At 41.2% G+C, this 19,761-nt stretch overlaps 1 protein-coding gene across 1 annotated transcript in view; it reads right to left on the bottom strand.

Moving 5' to 3' along the window:
- The window catches only part of mafb (MAF bZIP transcription factor b), a 52,801-nt gene extending 37,020 nt beyond the window's left edge, over positions 1–15,781 (bottom strand). Inside the window, exons 1-2 of the mRNA XM_077515819.1 lie at positions 14,660–15,781; positions 8,487–8,556 (exon numbers count right to left, since the gene is read on the bottom strand). Coding sequence (XP_077371945.1) covers positions 8,529–8,556; positions 14,660–15,663 — 1,032 coding nt within the window. The 5' untranslated portion in view covers positions 15,664–15,781 and the 3' untranslated portion in view covers positions 8,487–8,528. The remainder of the gene's footprint in view (positions 1–8,486; positions 8,557–14,659) is intronic.
- Between the last annotated feature and the right edge of the window lie 3,980 nt (positions 15,782–19,761).

Raw genomic sequence — 19,761 nt, 5'->3', positions numbered from 1 at the left:
GGATTTATGAGTGTTGTAGATCCTTGAGGAAACTGAAGTCAAGTTGCCTTAACTATGCTTCTCTACTTCCATACTTCTGTTGGAAGTTGCTTCTTCTTCTTCATCTGATTTAGAAGAAGACAAAGAAGTCGAAGTCAACTTGGTTTTGTTTTCCACAAGGATTTAAAAGTTGCATGAATACACCAGAATTGTACATTTGGCTACATTGCGACGCAGGATTCTGGTTAAGGTAAGTCATTTTAGAATAAAAAGACAAACTTTAACGTGTTTATTTAAGTGGACGTTCCGTCGTCCTCTTGTGGTGTCGGAGGCCGAGTGTGCTCCGCTCCCATTCATTTCTGAACGCAGCCTACAATCAGCAGCTCGGTATTTATTCTTCATTCCTCATTTTAACAGTAAAATTTAATAAGGGTAACAATTTGGTGGGGGTTGTAATCGCATAATTGAGCCCCCCACCTCCACACGAAAACTACAAAGTAAACTTCGGTGGGGGATCATGGAACGTGTCACCTGTGAAAATGTTCAAAGTCGCCACGCAGGGACCCAGTTTAGTTTGTCAACATGAGATCTGTGCTGACGGTTGCAGGTGGAAACTTCTCAATGGCTTCCTGTGAGCAGGTGAAACAAAACACTCCCATCTCGCTCTCTCTCCACCTGTCTTCTTCCTCAGTCATTAAAAAGGCTGCACTGATTTTTTCCCCCCTTTTGTCATGAATCTTTAATCAGCCTTTTTCAAGTGAGTGGGCAGTCTCAATGGGGCACTGACCTGCAGCAGGGCTGCTGAGACACACTTTCGGATGTAACTTATACCATCACTGCACTGTGAGCCTCAGCACCAAACGCCCAAATAAAAAGGGATGGAACAACATCTCTGACGACGTGCTGACAAAAAATAAAGGATAGTGCAATTAAATTCCTCCGCATGCCGAGCTGTGAGTGCGTTTACTCTCCTGTTTATAGTCGGAGGAGATCCATCAGCCAAGTGTCTCACTGTATTTTAATACGTTTGCAGGTGCATACATGCACAAGCAGTCATGTCACAAAGGCAGTAAAGCACAGCAACTACCTGCATCCTTCTCTTTGTGCGTCTGCCTCCGCACGCCGGCCCCCGCGCGCACAATAACGCCGCAGCTTGGAGTAAATGAACAAATAAAATATCTGTGAAGGACTACAAGCTGTTCATTAATCTTTCCCTTCCTTGGTATCATACTCCTTCCTCGTTTCCTCCATCCTCCTCCTCTTCCTGTAAATGAGTGATTTATCAGCCTTAATTGCCACTCGGCAGTAGTTCACGCGGTCACGTGACCGTCAAACGACAGTGTGTGATAAATACGGGCAGAAAATTAAAAGCGAAGACTGCTGCACTGCCAGCACCACATCTGGGATGCGCGAGAATGAGAGAAACCGGCTGAATGGAATTAAAAGCACACATTATGATGTCATTTTATGTATCGTAATGCAAAGTTAATCAAATATATTGTTTACACAGCTCCTAAAATCTGGACCTTATTTTAGACGCCATACTTAAACGGCAACGTGTGTTCGTCGAGGCAAGAAAGCTAAAAATCTGAAAGGAAAACATAAAGCCAAAGTAAAAATCTAATCTAATGAGATCAGATGTCAAGTGATTGTCAAAGTGTGGTAGGCATACCACTAGTAGTACATGGGCTCCCTCTAGTGGTATGCAGAAGTAGCACCGCTTACAGTTCAGTTAGTTGTATTTAACTTATTTCAGTGCAAATATTTGTGTTTCATCTTTGAAAACTGTGTTTAATTTTATTTAGTTTTTTTTTCATTCAATTGTCATGTGCAGTGTGAATTAAATAATTTACGTTTTTTTCCCCTAAAATGTTACAATGGTTTAAACTTTTATTTTTAACCCACAATAACTTTTTAATCCCGTACATTTCAGTTGTATTTAAATTTTAAGTATAATATATCTGAATTTAATCTTTTAGAACTCTTTAATCTTAAAGTGGTTTAAACTTTAAAAAAAAAAAAAATCTAAATATAGTACACATACATTAAGTATGCTTAAATTGAAGGTATTGTATCGGCATTTACAGAGCTGAAATTGCTTGTGATGTTTTTATAGAACTTCCTTGACTACATAAGAGGAGCAACATTGGAACCAGTTGGCATTATGATTCAAAGCCATTCTGCACCAGTGCACCCCAAAAATCATATTGTTTACTGTATTGGCTCTCATTAGAGTGTGACCGAATGCATTGGCCAGCGAGCGTAGGTTACGGCTGAATAAAGGAGCGTGTGTACAAGCAGGTCGCAGCAGAACGATTTCAGCCCTTGTGTGCCCCCTCTTCTTTATTTATTTGTCGGTATTAGCTCGCTGCTTTCCCCCGCCACTTAAAATTAATGTCATCCAGCGCAAAATAGAGGCCGAAAGCTAAAATTCAGCACTTTCCCAGCAGCGCTGTTATTTATCAAGCTAACAAGGAGAAGATGCATCCCGTTTCGGCCAGAGCACGGGAAATATGTGCCATTAAAGCTCGTTGCCAGTGCGTCCAAGTTGGGGGGTGTCGAACATTGCAAGACGGTTAAGACGAGACGTGAGAGGAAACACGCACATTGTGTCCGCCCAAAGGCGTCGCCGCGATACATAATCTGCATGTGTGTGTATGAGAAGTGCTGCTGCTGACGGCTATAAAAATAGGATCCTTTAGGGTCTACACAAGACACAGTTTGCCGCCTTGAATAAATCATGTTGCCAGAGTGATCTTAGCGCTCATTTTCTGCTGCGGAAACACGTCCCGAGGACTGTTAGCATTGTCCCATGTTAACATCTCCGCAGCATGGCGCCAATAGAATTCAATTAGACGCAGAGGTGGCAAAAGTATTCTCAGTATACCAATTGTTTTTGTTTGCTTGTTTGTTTCTTGACCAAAAAAATGTAATAAAGTAAATAATGAATTAGCTAATGATACAAACTGAACTTTTTTTTTTAAATTTCTCAGATTACACTGAGAATTTTGAACACCTTTTTTAATTTTTTAATTTTTTTCATGATGTCATTTGCTAAGGTTGAAAAAAGTAACAGACTTATTTTGGCAAAGAAGTAGGAAATACAAATGTTTGTTTTCACATGCACTAGCTAGTGGCAGCTAAGTTCACAACAAGCCGTTGTTTGAAACAATCCTTCAAAAAAAAAAAAAGGAGGCTTCAAGATGATTATTGACACTCCCAGTTGACGTTTAGTTTAAGAATAAGCATAAAACAAAGAGAATTAAGCAAAATCACCATGTTGGTTACAATGCAACACAGATGGGCGAATGAAACTAGCATCAATGTTGCAGTAATATTATAAACCTTTTAACAACTTACCGTACATTAGCATTGGCATACAACAATTGATTGATATTGTGATTCACTCAAGGGAGTTCTCCACAATATCAGTCTGGGACTGCTCCACAGTGATTTGCTCGGGAAAGGTGAGACATTCTGTACAATACTTCAGGCTGATTGGACAATGCGGCATTGTGCACATTGGTTTTGACCAATCACGGCCACAGATGAAAATGTCATCTTTGTTCTCATCAAAGGGGGTTAAAAAAGCACGAACATCTTTACCAGCTAAAAATGCACGAAGTGCCTCTCGCTGTCCAACATTCATCAAGGAAACGGTGAGTAATTCTGCAAGAACAGAATTAATTGTAGTGTTAGGTTTGTTTGTTTGTTTGCCCCGGCGTCGGTGTTGGCTTCATGGTTTCGTCACAGCTGCATATGACGCCCCAAACACAATGTCGCTCTATGATTGGTCTGAACCACCAGTGGTTTAGATCAGTGAACATCAACGGGCTTGGTACAAGATGTATTTTCTGGAGTTTGTGAACTCACAAATATTGTGAGAATTCATCTTGCAGAGCAAGGTTAGTATTATTTATCATTTGAAAAAAAAACAGCAGCTGAAAAACTGCTCTGATCTTCTGTTTTGTGCAGAATGAGCAGCATGATGCCCATTGAATTCTCATATAGCACCAACTGTTTCCTTTTTTTACATTCTATTCAATGATGGTATGATTGTATACTATTGAGGGCATTTTTTTTCTTGTTAAAAACATAACTAAGTGTGTGTTGGTGTTATCTGGTGCTCCAGTGTTTACATTTCCATTCATTTCAATGGGGAAAGATAATTTTGGATTTCAATGTTTGAAATTACGAGCATGGTTATGGAATGAAATGGGGAACAAATCCTTAAAAAAAAAAAAAAGAGTAACGAGAGCCGCCGTGGTGACGCAAGGGGACCAGATTGTGCGTTTGCCGCGTAAGGAGGAGCAGGAGGACGCTGCAGGCGAGAGGAAGGCTGCAGGCTGAAGGCTGCAAGCCATACGTGAAGAAAACATGAGATCACACCACTTTCCTCACTCAATCATGCTGCGAGCACCCAGTCGCAACCTGAGGACAACAGTGGCTCAGGGGCACGCACACACGTGCGCCAACACACACACACTCAGGGTGGTAACATCTTTGCAACTCATTACGTTTGAATAAAACAACAATATCGGGGCAAACAAGTGAAAACCTCAGAGAGATGATTGTATATTAACATAAGTTGAAAAGAGGAGCTGATGTTTGGAGGTGTGGCTCCAGGGCGCAGCTTTGAGATGTAGCAGAAAGCAAAAGAAGATTAAAAAAAGCACTTAAAAAAGGGATTAAAATTATACACACAGTTGTTCTGTGTTTGTCGTGTGTATCTTTAAAAGTGCTGATGGTTAAATAAATGCCCTGCTTTATGTCGAACACTAACAAGCACTCAAGTCAGAACAGGCTTAATGATTAACTTCTGAATGTTCGGGGAGGCCAGGAACATGCTGTTAGTTAGGTTCTAATGACATGATGTCATGTTTTACTGATATATTTTTCTCATGTTGGATTACATGGCATCCCAATGTAGAATGTCCTCATGTTCTGCACAGCTGACCTCTTCAAAAAAAGGGGGAACAAGCCTGGTGGCTTGCAGGTGGGAAGCGAGCAAGATAGAGTTCTTGGAGGTGCAGCAAATGCTGCTGCAAATCCTCGTTTAGCTTGCCCCGTCTGTGACCTCACAGCCCACCAGTGTCAGAGGGAAAATGCTGAAGCAGGCAGGTGTCCTCCCACACTGTGTCCCGCACGCACGAGCTCACTATCCGGCATTCACTGCTTCACTGGCCGCTGCCCTCACCATGCTGTCACGTGTAAAACGTGAGCAAGTGTTATACGCGCTGAATGATGATGTACCCTGTCTGCTGCACGCTAATTTTAGCTGCTTGTTTCTCAAAAGAACATAATTGCCCTTTTTAGAGTGCCAGGGAAAACTGGCTTTTTTCATATGTGACAGTTCTGTGTGATTGCTATCAATGTGGAATGTGGGGATCGAAGTCGACACCTTTCTTGTTTCTGAAGAGTTCAGTGTGAAAGGCACAGGTGAATAAAAACTATAAACGCATCTGATGTTCAATTTTTCTGGAAACTTTGTGCGAAAGGGGTTACAGTGCCCAGATTGTAAGTCAACTTATGATCAATTGAGCATTTTTTTTCACAAATCAATACTGGCATTTAGTCTTCCCCTATGTGGTATATTACTTGTAAAAAAATAAAAAGAAATAAATAATAATTAAAAATAAATAAATAAATCTCGAGAGCAAATCTAGTAACTCGACCAACTGTTTGAAAAGAATGAATGTCTGTGAGCTTTTTTTTTCTTTTTTTCTTTTCTTTTTTTTAAACAAAAACAAGTTAAACTAGTTAGGTTGATAAATATATTGGGCCCGTTTTGGGAAAAAAAGGGAAAAAAAAGATAGCTGTTAAGATAATCTTATTCATTCAAATTTAATAATAATTAATATTTTTGGTGTTGTACATTATTTCCAAGTCGTGCTTTGTTGCACATGTGAGGATTTATCGATCCCATTTTTCATCGTGGTTATTGTCATTAGTGTTGCATATAATTGGTGTCTATCCCAGGCGGGGTACATCCTGGACTGGTCGCCAGTCAATCACATCCTACATAGACAACAACAAGCACACACACTCACACACCTACAGACAATTCAAGTCTTCAATGTGCTGCCTGTGGTTAATCTTCAGACACCAAAACCTTTTGGGAATGACGCCGCATTTAGTGTTTATCTGTAAAAGAGCAAAGTATTCTTCCTGCTGCACTGTAAACTTAGCTCATGCTGATCCGGTAATTTCCTCTGTCCAGCCTCTCAGCTGCACTGTAAAACCTGATGTGTCCACTGTGTGTGTTTGTGTGTGCGCACGTCGGGGGTTAGAGTCAGAGTTGTATTACAGTGCTGCTGATGAGTCGGCCGGCTGCGAGGCTGATACCTCCGCAGCATCCAGCACATTGACCAGGCCTTTAAATAAAGCCTTCGATTTTACAGCGGCAGAAGGTCACCGCCTGCCTCTGGTTACCCTGCCGGTCTGTCTGACCGCCTCCCGCCTCTTGTCCTCCCCACGTATGTGCGTCCGCATTCCAATCAGACTGACCTGAGTCCTCCCGCAAGCACCCCGCAACTTCTCCCCCAAGATGGGACAATACTAAGCATGTTTGTCTGACTTGCAAGCGTATCTCACACATAGCAACAATCAGGCAATATGAAAGCATTTTTTTTCCTTCCTTGAAAGGACAGATTCTCATATGCCTCTGAAATATTACACTGAACTATTATCTTGCTGTGTTGGGTGTGTTAGGAGTGTATCATAAATGTTAAACATGGTCAATATTTATGAAGACAAATACTTGATTGACTTGACTTAAATTTGAGCATATTTTTTCTCTTTAAACATCCTTGGGTGTCTCTGGATGATTATCCTAAGCATTTATCCAGTGGTGCGATGTGTGTTACGAGTGACTTTTCCTTCCTGATCTGTTCAATATTTACAATGGCAAATCCTTCAATCTAATAAAGACAGTACATACCGACAAATGTACCAAATTTGAACTTTCTTATTCCCTTCCAGTCTGATTCTTGAATATCTCTGAAATATTATCCTGTGCTGTGTTAGAAGTGACCCTGATCTGAACAATCGCAAATGTTAAACCTGTTCAATATTTATAATGGCAAAGGGTTATGTCTGCGGTCAACATTGAGTTTGGGCTTTGCGATTGTGATGTGAAAGGGAGCGACTGCCAATCAGGATGCGACTTGAAGCTCGTGCTGCTGCCAGACACAAAGCAGTGATGGGCTGTTTGTATAACAAGTCTCACAAGTGACTCAGCACAGTAAAAATGACAAGAAGACAGGTTATTGTCTTATTAGGGCTGTCAAAGTTGAAGCATTAACTAATTAATTAATCACAAAAATATATCGCGTAATCATGTATTAAAGCAGATTAATCACACTATTAATTTTGACCGCAGATGATCCTTTAGCTGACAGTGGATGTTTACGTTAAAGGTAGTGCAGGGTGTGTTTGAGCAACAACCATAACTATATGCATTAAAGTAAAGCATTTAATAAATGTTTTTGTATGACATTCAGAATATTTGTTGATATCAAACTTTGTTTTTTCATTTTAAATTATGCAAGTAATTAACTGATTAGAAAAAGATGAGGACGGGAGCGTACAGTGGATCAAAAAATGTTGAAGATGTCTTCTTAACATTAAATGTCGAAAGAATTAACACATAACAGGTGCTCGTCGAATTTAGCGGGAAAAAATGTTGATTAAAAAAAGCCATTTAATTAAGTGACTAATCGTTATTAATCAAAATTCAAAGATGTGATTAATCTGATTTTCAAACGTAATTGTTTGACAGCTCGACTTCTTATATTTCTACTTCTACGACCACAACTTCTCGTTCTTCTTCTTTGTATTTTTTGGAGGCCCTGTGGCACTGTGCTACCTCTCACAGGTCAATCTTGGTACTACAGCAGATATATGGTTGTGTTTGTGCGTTCATGTGTTTGGTCATTTCAAATACATAGCTTATTGAGATTCATCTTCTGGTCATATGTGGGATCTCAGTTACGATTGCTTGAGTCTCTCAGCCCCTCCCATCTGCCGTGTCACTCAGATATGAACTATAAATAAAGTCAAAAATACATGCGCAGCGTCTGGCTCCTCGGAGGGAGCAGAGTGGGGTGAAGGAGGTTCACAGGGTCATCTTATGAAGTGAAAGGTTTTTGGCCTCAACCCCCATGAGCGCGTCGTATGTCAAACCCCCTCCTGTCAATCAAGAACTTCTTGTCAGAGAGAGAAGAGAGCGAGGAAGGGGTGTGGTTGCCCACGGAGATAAATATCAAGTGCAAAATGCATCTAATCATAAAATGCTGCTCGGGGAGTCGGCTGTCAAAAATATACATGGAAATAAATCGGTACGTGAATTTATTTCACTAAATTGTTCCGTTTGAATCATTTCTGAACATTTGAAGGCTGTCAATAAAAGGCCAAACAAACATACACTTGTGGTATAAAGTGTACAATAAAAACACCATATGGACTAGGACATAGTTTAACGTATTTGTTCTAAAGATGCAGGTTACCTCTAACTCAGGGTGACGGGACGGTGAAGTCCAAATTCTCTATCACAGATGCAGGAATTTTCTCGACGTCCTGCAATGCAGAAGAGATATGGAATTACTTTTAAAAGCAAAAAAAAGGACATCAAATGACTGCACAAAACAGCAATTCAGATTATAAATGGAAAATCTATTTTCACTTGAAGCATTTCATTATAAAAAAATAAATAAATAATCAATATGTGAATGATTAAAACATAATAGCAAAGCGGTACAAACTAGAACCATTCTGAGAACTTTCATTCATTTTGTCATTCCTTAAATGTACCTTCATGAATTTACAAAAAAATAAAAAAATTGCACAATACATAACACAGGACATGACCCAAGGGGGGGAAAAAAATACAAGATTTGTGTACATTTAACATCGGCATTAAGAGACACGCATCATCAAGACAGTCAGGAAAATAAACCACAAATCTTCTTCCTAAAATATAATACTTGTGCGCACTTCCAGAGGGAGAAACGAGGAGCCGAGTGACAAAGCAGATTACAGCCTCTCTCAATCCAACTGCCACTAACAATGACAAGCATTCACGTCCCGGTAATCCCAAACAGACCAAATGGACTCTGACCCGTTTGACTGCACTGGAGCTCCCAGGAAGTGAGGCGCAGCGTAGTCAAGTGCGAGGATGTTCAATATTGGACTGGAGGGAAGCCAGTAAGATTTCACAAGAATATGCTGGAATTTTAGACAAGTAATGCTTTAATTAGTAGAAAATCTACTATATTTTTATCATTATGAAAATAATTGCTCTAATCGAAAGATGGGGCAAATTAAATTGTCGCAGCAGTAGTCACATATAGCTACTGTTAGCCTCTAGCAGAACTGGCAACGTCATTTTTCAATTATCAAAAAGTACCAACATGCTGGCTAAAAACTGTTTTTCTTTACGTGTCGGTATATTTTTATTTACAGTAATCTAAAAAGGTCAAACTGAATAAAATGTACTGTTTTTCTTTTGTGGATTTCCCCCTCTTGTTTTCTGAATACATTTTTTAAAATTTACTTCAAATATAATCTAATCTAATCTAAAGTGATTAGAAGATTAAAATATTGCTTGTTGGTATACAGCAAGTAGAGTTGAATTAATCAGAACATTCACAGAACAACAATGACTGCAAATTGGGAAGTACATTTTTGATGGTGATTCATCATGATATAATTGCTAGAATGAAACACATTTAAGTAATGAGAGGTGAGATTGAGTCAGTCGAAAAAGCATTTTGGAAAGAAGCACGTTTCTCAAGAAGCATGTCCACCATCTTTGTGGCACCAGCTGTCAACCTGAGTTGAACATTTGCATGATTTTCGAGTAAATTCCGATGAGACCTTGCGGCACTGAAACATTTGCCTTTCTTCCACACACCTGTTCTGCATGTGTGTATTTCTTCTAAATTGCAGCACACGGAGTGATAGGTAGGGCGCAGGGCCCACGTGCTACATGGCAGCAGCGTGTGGGGTCAAGGCCTTTCCCAGGTGCAAATGAAATCGAGCGAGGGAGGTGGGAGGGGAGCATTTGGAAGCCTGCTCAACATCACGGGCGGGTCACCTTGCCTTGCTTTTGAGATCAATGTCTGTTTGACTGGCAGAGAGACACACAAAGCGGGAGAATCACCTCTCTGGCTTCATTGAGATGCAACAACAAACACGCAAGACTCGGGCTGGCCTCCAGCGCCGCGAGCGTACGCGTTTGCAGTCCTCCTTCCTTCATGTTTGCTGCGTGCGGTCCAAAACACACAGTGGACTCTGTTGCTTGTGAGTCAACCGAGACGTCACACGTCATTAAATCCTGATTAGATGAATATTCCCTTTCAGTTACACATCTACAAGCAAATATAGCGTTTGGGAGGGACAAACACTTTTTCTCATGTTTGTTAAAACAATCATTATAAATTCACATTAGCTTTGAGGGGGAAACAGCTTTCTCTGGGCACATCTTGTGCCTCTAATCTGATATACAAGTAACCACCACGCCCGGGAAAAAAAAACAAAAAAACAACAACAACCAATTAGCGACAGATGGCAAGACCCTCATCATGAACTGACCTGCTACTTCAGAAAAGCACCTTATTCGTAAGTGAGGGTTAATGATTTTACTGACACTTCGTAAGCCACACCTCCTGTCTCTGATTGGTTGTTTTTCTCGGGCGCAGTGGTTTCTCATATATAAAAGTAGAGGAACAAGATGGGTAATTGGACAGAACACTATGAGCAAGGGGGGAATTGTTACCGTACTCAAGTAATTTTTGTATGTATCTGTACTTGAGTAAGTTTATGAAGGGGTATTTTTTACTTTTACTTTACTAAATTTAAAATTGAGTACCTCTACTTCTTACTCTGCTAGTTTTCTAACTGTTTGCTACTTTTTTTTCGCCCTGTTTTTCTAAATCTTTTGTCAGACACGTGACACTCGTCAATAGCGTTGCACCGCTCTGGCAGCAGCAAGTTAATGTAGGGGTGCAAGATCTACTAACACGAAGTAGGCGAAGAAATACTTTTGTTAATTTTTTTGCACATGTACATTTACTGTACTGTATTTCATCTACCACTGACTATAAGGCCCAAAACAAGAATTGTATCTTAAGAGTGTGCTTTTACAAAGATTATAATGCTAAATTTTGGACTGAGATGCAATGACAGAGGTGATTATTGTGGTTGTAGTTGGCAGTGGTGCATTAATAACACTTAACAATACCGATTTTTCCACATATTTCAGGAGCCGACACGAGATTCTGGGTATGAAGCAGTTCAATTGACGACTACAAACTAGAATGCAAACATAAAGTCTCACAGTGCATCACAATCAAAATAGAGTGGTATGATTATGGCTGGAATGAGGGACTTTTTTGGTATCCTGCAAAAAGAATTCCGCACAGAACGGAGAATTTTTGAGACGAGCTTTTGTACTCCAGCGTCTTCATGTTGTGACTGGATTGGATTCAGACCATCACAATACCTCCGCTCAGCGCACACAAACGCTCGCATGCTTCTCCAGAGGATGACAGGACAAGTTGAATTATTAGTGTTTCAAATAAATGGCACATAACTCAGGGCGCCAGCTCAGGTGTGCGTGACGGACGTGCGAGAGAGCGGACGTGTTGCGCCGCCACATGAATGCAAGCCATTTAAATCACTTTAAATGTAAATGTTTATTGTGCCGAGTGATGCAGATGCAGATCAGGGGGAGGAGATTGGAATGGAGCGAGTGTGTGCTTTTCTTTCCAAGAACATGAACAAAATGTTGTGCTGCAAATTGAGAAGAAGAGTATGATTTGCGCTGGTAATGCAAAACTCTTTCCACTGTAGACGATAACAACAACAGGCTCCATCTTTGACATTTATTACGCAATCCTTTTTGGGATGACAAACCCGAAGTACAGAACAAGCTCGACAATGTCATGCGAAAATGACTTCTTCCCATAGATTTAATGCACTCAGCACCCACTCGTCCTCCACAAGGTCAAATAAAAGACATCGACGGGTGGTCAGCGAGCACTCCGGCAAATGGACGGCGACGCGCATCCTTTTTGTGCTGTTAATACCGAGGCATTAAAGTGAGCTACGCTGCCATGATTTACATGTCAATACTGATACATTTCAAAGTGATTTCCCATAGTTGACCTGGAAAATGCACAAGCCCAATATGGTGACAGGGGACAACTACATTATCTTTAATAATTTAATCACAGGGTGGACTGCAAAGTGAGCAACGTGTCAATACATGGCGTGGAGGCGAATAGAATTACTCTTCATATGGAGGGGATTAATAATGTGGCCTGAGTACTGTATGTGTGATGTGAGTGGCGTGTTTCACTTCCTGTGCTTGCTGCTTCTTCATCACAGGAAGTGAAATTTCGACCAGAACACACGCACTGACACAAACATTTTCCTCACAACATAATCAGCAGAATGGAATTAAACAGAATTACTACATTGACCTAATCAGATAGGAGGGCCATAAATTAGTAGACACAAACACTCACTAAAAGGCTTCTACGAAGCAGAAAGTGGGCCAGCGAATCCACATACAAAAGCAGCATCCAGGTTGTACAAATCACCTCCTCGCACAGGACCACAAAAGTTGCAGGTCACCAAGTGTGCACGTGTGTAGTGTGTACACAATGAATGTGATGAGAGCTATGCAGCAGCTGTTTAATCACAGCAATGCAAAGTTTCCATAAGAAACGCACACGTTTGAAGAAAGCACACACACACACACACACACTGCATATGTCGCATGCGTGGTGACCTTGTACAACAGCTTTGTTCTTTAAAGCCATGTTAGTCTGCAGGAAGCCAGTCAATGCTGCAGATCTGAACGACTTTGAACGCCTCATGTGGCCTTTATCTGTTCATGTAGTTGTTGTTTTTTTTGTGTGTGTGGGTGTTTTTTTTTTTCATCCAGACTAATGAAGTGGAGAGGAAAATGTTGAATATACTTAATTTAAATTATATAATATTAGTGGCATTACAATATATAGAAAATAGTTTCAGATACGTTTCTACAATTTGTTACAAAAATGTTATATCATTATTATTATTTTCTTTTCATTAAATATGACTCATTTTCACCATTGTTTTAAATTCATATTTAATCTCTATGAAATTATGTTTTTTGGAGGGCCTCTTTTACTGTTTTTTGAGAACGCAACAAGTGGACGTTTGTCAAGTTAAAAAAGGTGCAAGTTTACTCAAAAATCAATCATTGACTAGGCCGTCGCACACAACGTTCACATGTGGCCTAAGCTCGGACACAAAATACTAAACATCTTATTTAAAGTATTATAGTGTTCTGTTTTGTTTTGACTAATCGGGTTAAAGATGTCATATTTCTGCTGTGCGCAACAGGTGAAGGCCACCACTTTCCGAATATTAAAAAGAAAAAAACTCGTTTCCTAAAAATAAAATAAAACGCACATTATCTGCTAGAAAAATCAGTGATAATTGCACAGTGGACTGGAAAATAAAACACACATTTTGTGTCTTAATGTTTGCTGCGTTAAATCCGTGCGTAAATGCGCACTGCCCTTGTACTTTGATGAGGCATTGACTTTCACTCATTGAAATGATTTGTTGTCGTTGTTTTTTCATCTTGAGGGAAAAGCAAGCCAAACAAAACAACACAAAGCAGGCGAGTGTCACACACACCGTGAGAAATTGAAGAAAAGAAGTAAAACATCGTCCAGAGATTTTTTTTTCCCCCCATTCATTTGCTGAATGGTTTATTTATTCACTTCCATTTTGAAAGCATGTTGCCGCTACTTCACTGAGACCACAAAAAGGACATCACAATGACTGATGCATGATACTGAACACTGGGAGAACATAATGGATTTTTCAAACAATGTGTTTAGCGAGAGAGTTCTGCTTAAAGTCCTTAAATGAACAAAACACGACAAAAAATAAGAAGAGCTCGTTTTTGCAAAATTTGGACCACTGGTTGATGTACTCATGTGGTTAAATTAAAGAAGTATCGGTGGGCGAATCCTGAATACTGTTGATTTATTTCAGTGTCATCCCGATTTGAGTGGACTCCAAATAGGACGCGAAAAAGTGTGTCAGGGTCCATGCAGGTGACGCGCGTCGATGTTGTCCAGATTCCAAAAAGGACGATGAGGCAGACATGTAATAAAACAAATACAAACAAAAAAACATGACCAGCATGCATGCTTCACAGTCGTTTTTGCTTTACAGAAATGATCCAAACTTGTGCAGTTTTAGTTTGGATGTTTTCACGGAGGGAAAAGGGGGTTATGAGTGACTGAAAATGACAAAAACAAAACAAAAAGTTTTCTAAACACACACATAAAAAAAGACAAATGAATGTCTGCTGTCATATGACAAGAGTAGCCTAAATGATAAGCAATGATTAAAACATGACAAGCTTGGTCATCGATGCAAAGCCAAACTCCAAAGTCCACTAACTCATCCTGAGAGTCAATCAATTCAGATCATCATTCTCACCCAGAAATTCAAATACATTTGTCCTCAACTGACTTACGTGCGCAACTTTACGCACAAACACTCCGCGCAAATGTTAAAAAGGTTTGTTAAAAAGGAGGGGAAAAATAAAAACAAACTTTTTTGTTTGTTTGTTTGTTTGTTTGTTTGTTTGTTTTACGCCGGGACTCACATGAAAAACTCCGGGGACGAGGGGTTGTGGTCGCTGCCGGAGCCCCCGTTTTCTCTGAAGCCGGTGGTGATGAGCTTCTCGTACTTCTCCTTGTAGGCGTCCCTCTCCCTGGCCAGCCGGGAGATCTCCTGCTTGAGGTGGTCCACCTGCTGGATGAGTTGCGTCTTCTCGCCCTCCAGGACGTGCCGCTGCTGCACCCGCTTGTAGCGGCAAGACTGGGCATAGCCGCGGTTCTTTAGCGTCCTCCTCTTCTGCTTGAGGCGCATCACCTCCTCCTTGCTGACCCCGCGCAGCTGCCGGTTGAGCTCTCGCACCGACATGGTCACCAGCTGCTCGTCCGAGAATCGCTCGTCCAGGCGCAGGTGCGGGTGGTGGTGGTGATGGTGGTTGGCCCCTGTGCCGCCTCCTCCGCCGCCGCCTCCGCCGGACTGGGACGCGGAGGACGGGTGGTGTGCCCCCGCGTGGTGGTGGTGATGGTGATGGTGGTGCGGCGCGCCGGTTTGCGCCGCGGCCGCAGCGATGACCGCCGACACCACGGCGGCCGCCGAGCCCATCTCCTCCCCGGCCATGGCGCCCGCCGGTGCCGCCCCCCCGGCGAACTGCTGCCCCCTGGCATAGCCGTCGAAGCTCTGGAGCGGGTGGCTGCTGCTGATCAGCGCCTCTACGGCGTCCTCCGGGCTGAAGCCCAGAGCCTCGGGGTTGAGCTGCTGTTGGTAGCCGGTCATCCAGTAGAAATCCTCCAAGTGCGCCTTCTGCTCGCTCCCTGATCCCGGACTGGGCGCCGAGAAGCTTGGAGAGGGGGGAACCGAGCTGCAGGGCGTGCTCATCGGGGTGGAAGACAGGGATCCCCCGGCGACCAGGCGGCTGCACTGGCTGATGCTGCGATCGGGCTCCAGCGGCTCCTTTTTCACTTCAAACTTCATCAGATCGAAGTCATTAACATATTCCATGGCCAGGGGACTGGTGGGCAGGTCGGAGTTGCTCATTGCCAGCTCTGATGCCATCCTCTTGCTGTTGACAGTCCTCCAAAGGGGGTGAGGAGCACCTGTCAAAGTGGGCTGTTGAGACACGCACTGAGCCAGCTTGATTTCTTTATTTATTTGAAGCGGAGGAATTAAAAAAAAAAAAAAAAAAAAAAGAGGAGAAGTACCACTGTACTTCACCTCGCACTGATTGCGCGGCGCCGCTTCGCTTCGGGAGAGAAGTTTGGGTGTCTTTTTTTTGTTTGTTTTTTTGTTTATGTGTTCCCCTTCGGTGTGACGCAGTGGAGCAGCAGCGGTGTTCCCTGCCTCTCTCCCGGCGTGCGTGAGTCTGAGCGCCGCTCTGCCTCTTTCTGCCATTTAACACTTCATGGCTCCTTTTAGGGATTAGCGCGCCAATTTGAGAAGGCTCACGTATGTGTCCCGGGCAAATAGTTGCCTGCCGCTGCCGCTGCAGCTGGAGGAGGAGGAGCAGGAGCAGGAGGGGAGATGAACAAGGAGGGCTGGAAGGGTGGAGAAAAAAGGAAAACTCCACCCAGGGATTGATAGATTTTTTTTTTCTTTATCCACAGTTTAAAAGCGTTGCTCATTTTAGAAGCGGGTTGACATCACAAATCTGAAATTGAGCGAGGCTGCCAATGAGCTGCAGGAGCTCATGAGACAAAGTAAACGTTTGGAAAATAGTGTTTTAACAGTTAAAATATGCTGTCTAATTTTTAGACGTTACGTTGCGTTGTTGTGGCAGTTAAATGTAAAAAAGCATTAGTGTAATTTGTGTACATTTTTTTCTTAATCACATTAATTAGCAACGATCTAACAGTTAAACATTCACTACAAAGTTTAAATGTCAAACCATAAAGCATTATATCATTGCTCCAGAAAGGTTAATACATGGAAATAATAATAATGACACTTATACACCTAATAAAAAGACAAGTTGCCAAAAAAAAAAAAGAAAGAAAAAAAAAACCAGAGCAAAGGTGAACATGTGCGCGCTGCATGGTCAAACTGCACGACATCTTTTAGAAACCCAATGTCGCCCCCTCTTGACACAAATGAGTAATTCATGAAGGCTGTTAAAGAATTCAATGTATTTTGCCATGTTTAAAAGATTTATTCAGAACGTTAATATAAGCTATGTGATGTAGAGCAAAATAAAATACATTTAAAAAGTATATTTCTAAACTCTGAAAAGGATCTTCATTAGGTGACAATAGCGACAAACATATGAGTAAAACTAGCTAAGCAGTGATGGGGCATTGTGATTTTCTAGGAAATCTGAACCTTTTTTTTTTTTTAAAGGGAAAAGCTTTATAGAAATAAAGTGTTGCATATTTGTATATTGATCTGTTTCCCAATTATTGTGCGAAACCATTAACATGATCAGCAGCTTCACATAAATGATTAATTAAGGCTGCGCTGTCACTAACAAATCTTCAAATTGATTATCCTGTTGATTACTCCATCAGTTACTCAGGTAATGACACTGATCCTGCTTAAAGCAGACATTTTTGTGTTGAGCAATTTTTCTGGTTGACTTAGCCGAGTTATTCGATCTCCACCTCTCAATAATAACATAATAACAATATCATATGATTAAAGGTAATTGGAGCAAATTTGTTATTTCAGAAGTATGTATCAAACTGTTAGTGCTTATCACACACAAAAAGAAGCTCTCAGCTCTTAGGTTTCAAGTTTTAAATGAACCTAACTTTCTTTTGGAATGTGTGAGGAACATGCTAGCAAAAATGCTACCGTCACACAGAAAGGCTGAAGCTGAGATCTGAACCTGAAACCTCAGAAGTGTATAATACGTATCAACAATAATTTAGTTTATTTTTGGTTGACACTGCAACATGATTATTGTAGAACCAACATAATAGTGACAACCATTTCCATTATTTGAGCTTATTAAACTGCACCTGTGACTGCAGTAAGATGGCACAATAACACACATATTCTGATATGCACTGGAATCATGTGTTGTTGTTGTTGTTTTCGGGGGTAGGGGTACATCTGTTGTAGCCTAGTCCTTGGGGGCAGTACGTTGTGACCCCTACTTTAACCTGTCTACAGGTGTGAAAGGTTTGTTGTTCTACATCTGCCCTGTGATTGACTGGCAGACAAAACCGTAGAAAAAAAGTCTGGAAACTCTTTGAACTAACTGCACAGTTGTTGTATTTGGTCAAGTTAAAATCACTTGTTTTATCAATGCCATGTCGTCAGCCATATAGAGTCCCAGTTGCCGGCATTATCTTGTGTTAGCCGTGGTCAGTTTTTGGTCTTTTTTAAGTGCAGTTTTGGCAAAATGTTTTTGATGCCTATTTTTGCGAAATACCCAGAAAGATCTCAAACCGACATTAATTAAAATATTAATGAAACAAAATCTAGCATCCTTACAAAAGAGAAGTCTGGTCAGTCAGGTTGAGGGCAGAGACATCACAGTGGCAAGAAAGATGCGAGACTTTATTAGTAGCATTCATTTTTCCAAGTTGTAGAAGTGCTCTTTGAGTGACAGCATCTGAGAGTGGAGAGAAAGGCATGATTTTGCGTTGTTTTGAAGCTTCATTTCCTATACTTGTTGTTTTTTTTTCACATTTGAAATTTGGCAGTCTTGTTAGCCACACTCTGTGTGTGTCAAATTTAGAGTACATTCATTTTCACTTCACAGGAAGTTGAAACTGAATGAGGATTTTGGCCATATAGAGTAGATTGTCAAGATCCAAACCGATCTGTTCTTATGGTCGATTATTTCGCTTTTGTCCCGGTGAAACAATCTCATTTGGTTAAAGCGTGTTATAACAACACGCGTGCTTTGAAAACACGCGCACGCCGTGATCATCTCGTGTCGTCTCCAGCAGCACATCCCTCGAGAGTGGCGGCACACGAGAGCAAACAATAAGAAGGCCTATACACAGAGGGCCGGAGAGTAAATAAGAGCACTCTCTGTGGAACGCGTCACACGGGGGTCGGTGGGGCGGAGGGAGGGGTTGCTTCGGAAAACTACAAAGCCGCCTGCAGATAATCCAACTCCCCGGTGTCTCCACACAAGTAAATATTCTCTTGGTCCCTGTGACTGTTCATGAGGATTTAACATTAAACAAGGGAGGATAAACATCGTGTTTTATTCATTAGAGCGTACGACAGAGGGCCCTCGGACGCCTCGGAATAAATATTAAACAGATAAGGTGTCCCATCTGATGTTGCAGTGGAAATCCAGACTGGTAATAGAAACAAGCGCACGCACATACTGTATTTTATGTTTATATTTAGTCATTAGATGCTAATGGCACGATGTAGTGTCCCGCTCTTGTGTTTATTAACATGCCGTAAAGGTGAATGAGCCTTGTACGAGTATGCAGAGCACAGTCCGCACTTCTTGTCAGCAATGCTAACCCAGCCATGCAGTAATACAAACATTTTTTAAAATGGACTTGCACATTTTTGCTTATTTACGCTACATCACCTTTAAACTGCTAGTTTAGTTCTGGACTTGAGCCGATCTGATTCAGTGACTTGGCAGTTGGCTTCCTGTGGTTAGAGGTAGTTGGAATCCCAACTTCGGCCGCATTTTGACCAAGATAGAGCTGTGCACGAATCAGTCGTGACGCAATTGAGATGCCAATTGGCCATTAATAACAAACGCTGAATCCGAATGTTTGGCTCGAAGTCAGAATATTCCATAACATATTGCCATGTGTACACATTAAAGGTTGGTAAAGCATATGTTGTAGATAAAGGGCTATATAAGTGTAGTTCATTCACCATTATGTTCAAATTGTTTTTCTCATTTTTCAGGCTACACAGCAATGTGTTCTTAGCAAAAGTACAATTCGAACACTTTTGAGTAGATTAGGAACTTGCTGGCTAAATGGTTGCCGAATATGCAAATGCAGTTTTTGGCTGCGAGTCGAATCTCTAATAGATAGTAAGGTAAAAAAATAAATAAATAGTTGATAGTAGATGTGGCAACATTACAGATGTAATGGCAAATCAAAAATCCTGTTAGATCAAAAACATACATTTGTGGTTATAAGCGACACTCAGCATTGTCAGGGCATACAGAGTATCCAGTAGATACAGTATATTGTTTTCCACTAAAACTTAACTATACCTATACTT

This window comes from Festucalex cinctus, chromosome 3 (assembly GCF_051991245.1).
Source record: "Festucalex cinctus isolate MCC-2025b chromosome 3, RoL_Fcin_1.0, whole genome shotgun sequence".
NCBI lineage: Eukaryota > Metazoa > Chordata > Actinopteri > Syngnathiformes > Syngnathidae > Festucalex > Festucalex cinctus.
This window is presented reverse-complemented; position numbering and strand designations above follow the sequence as displayed.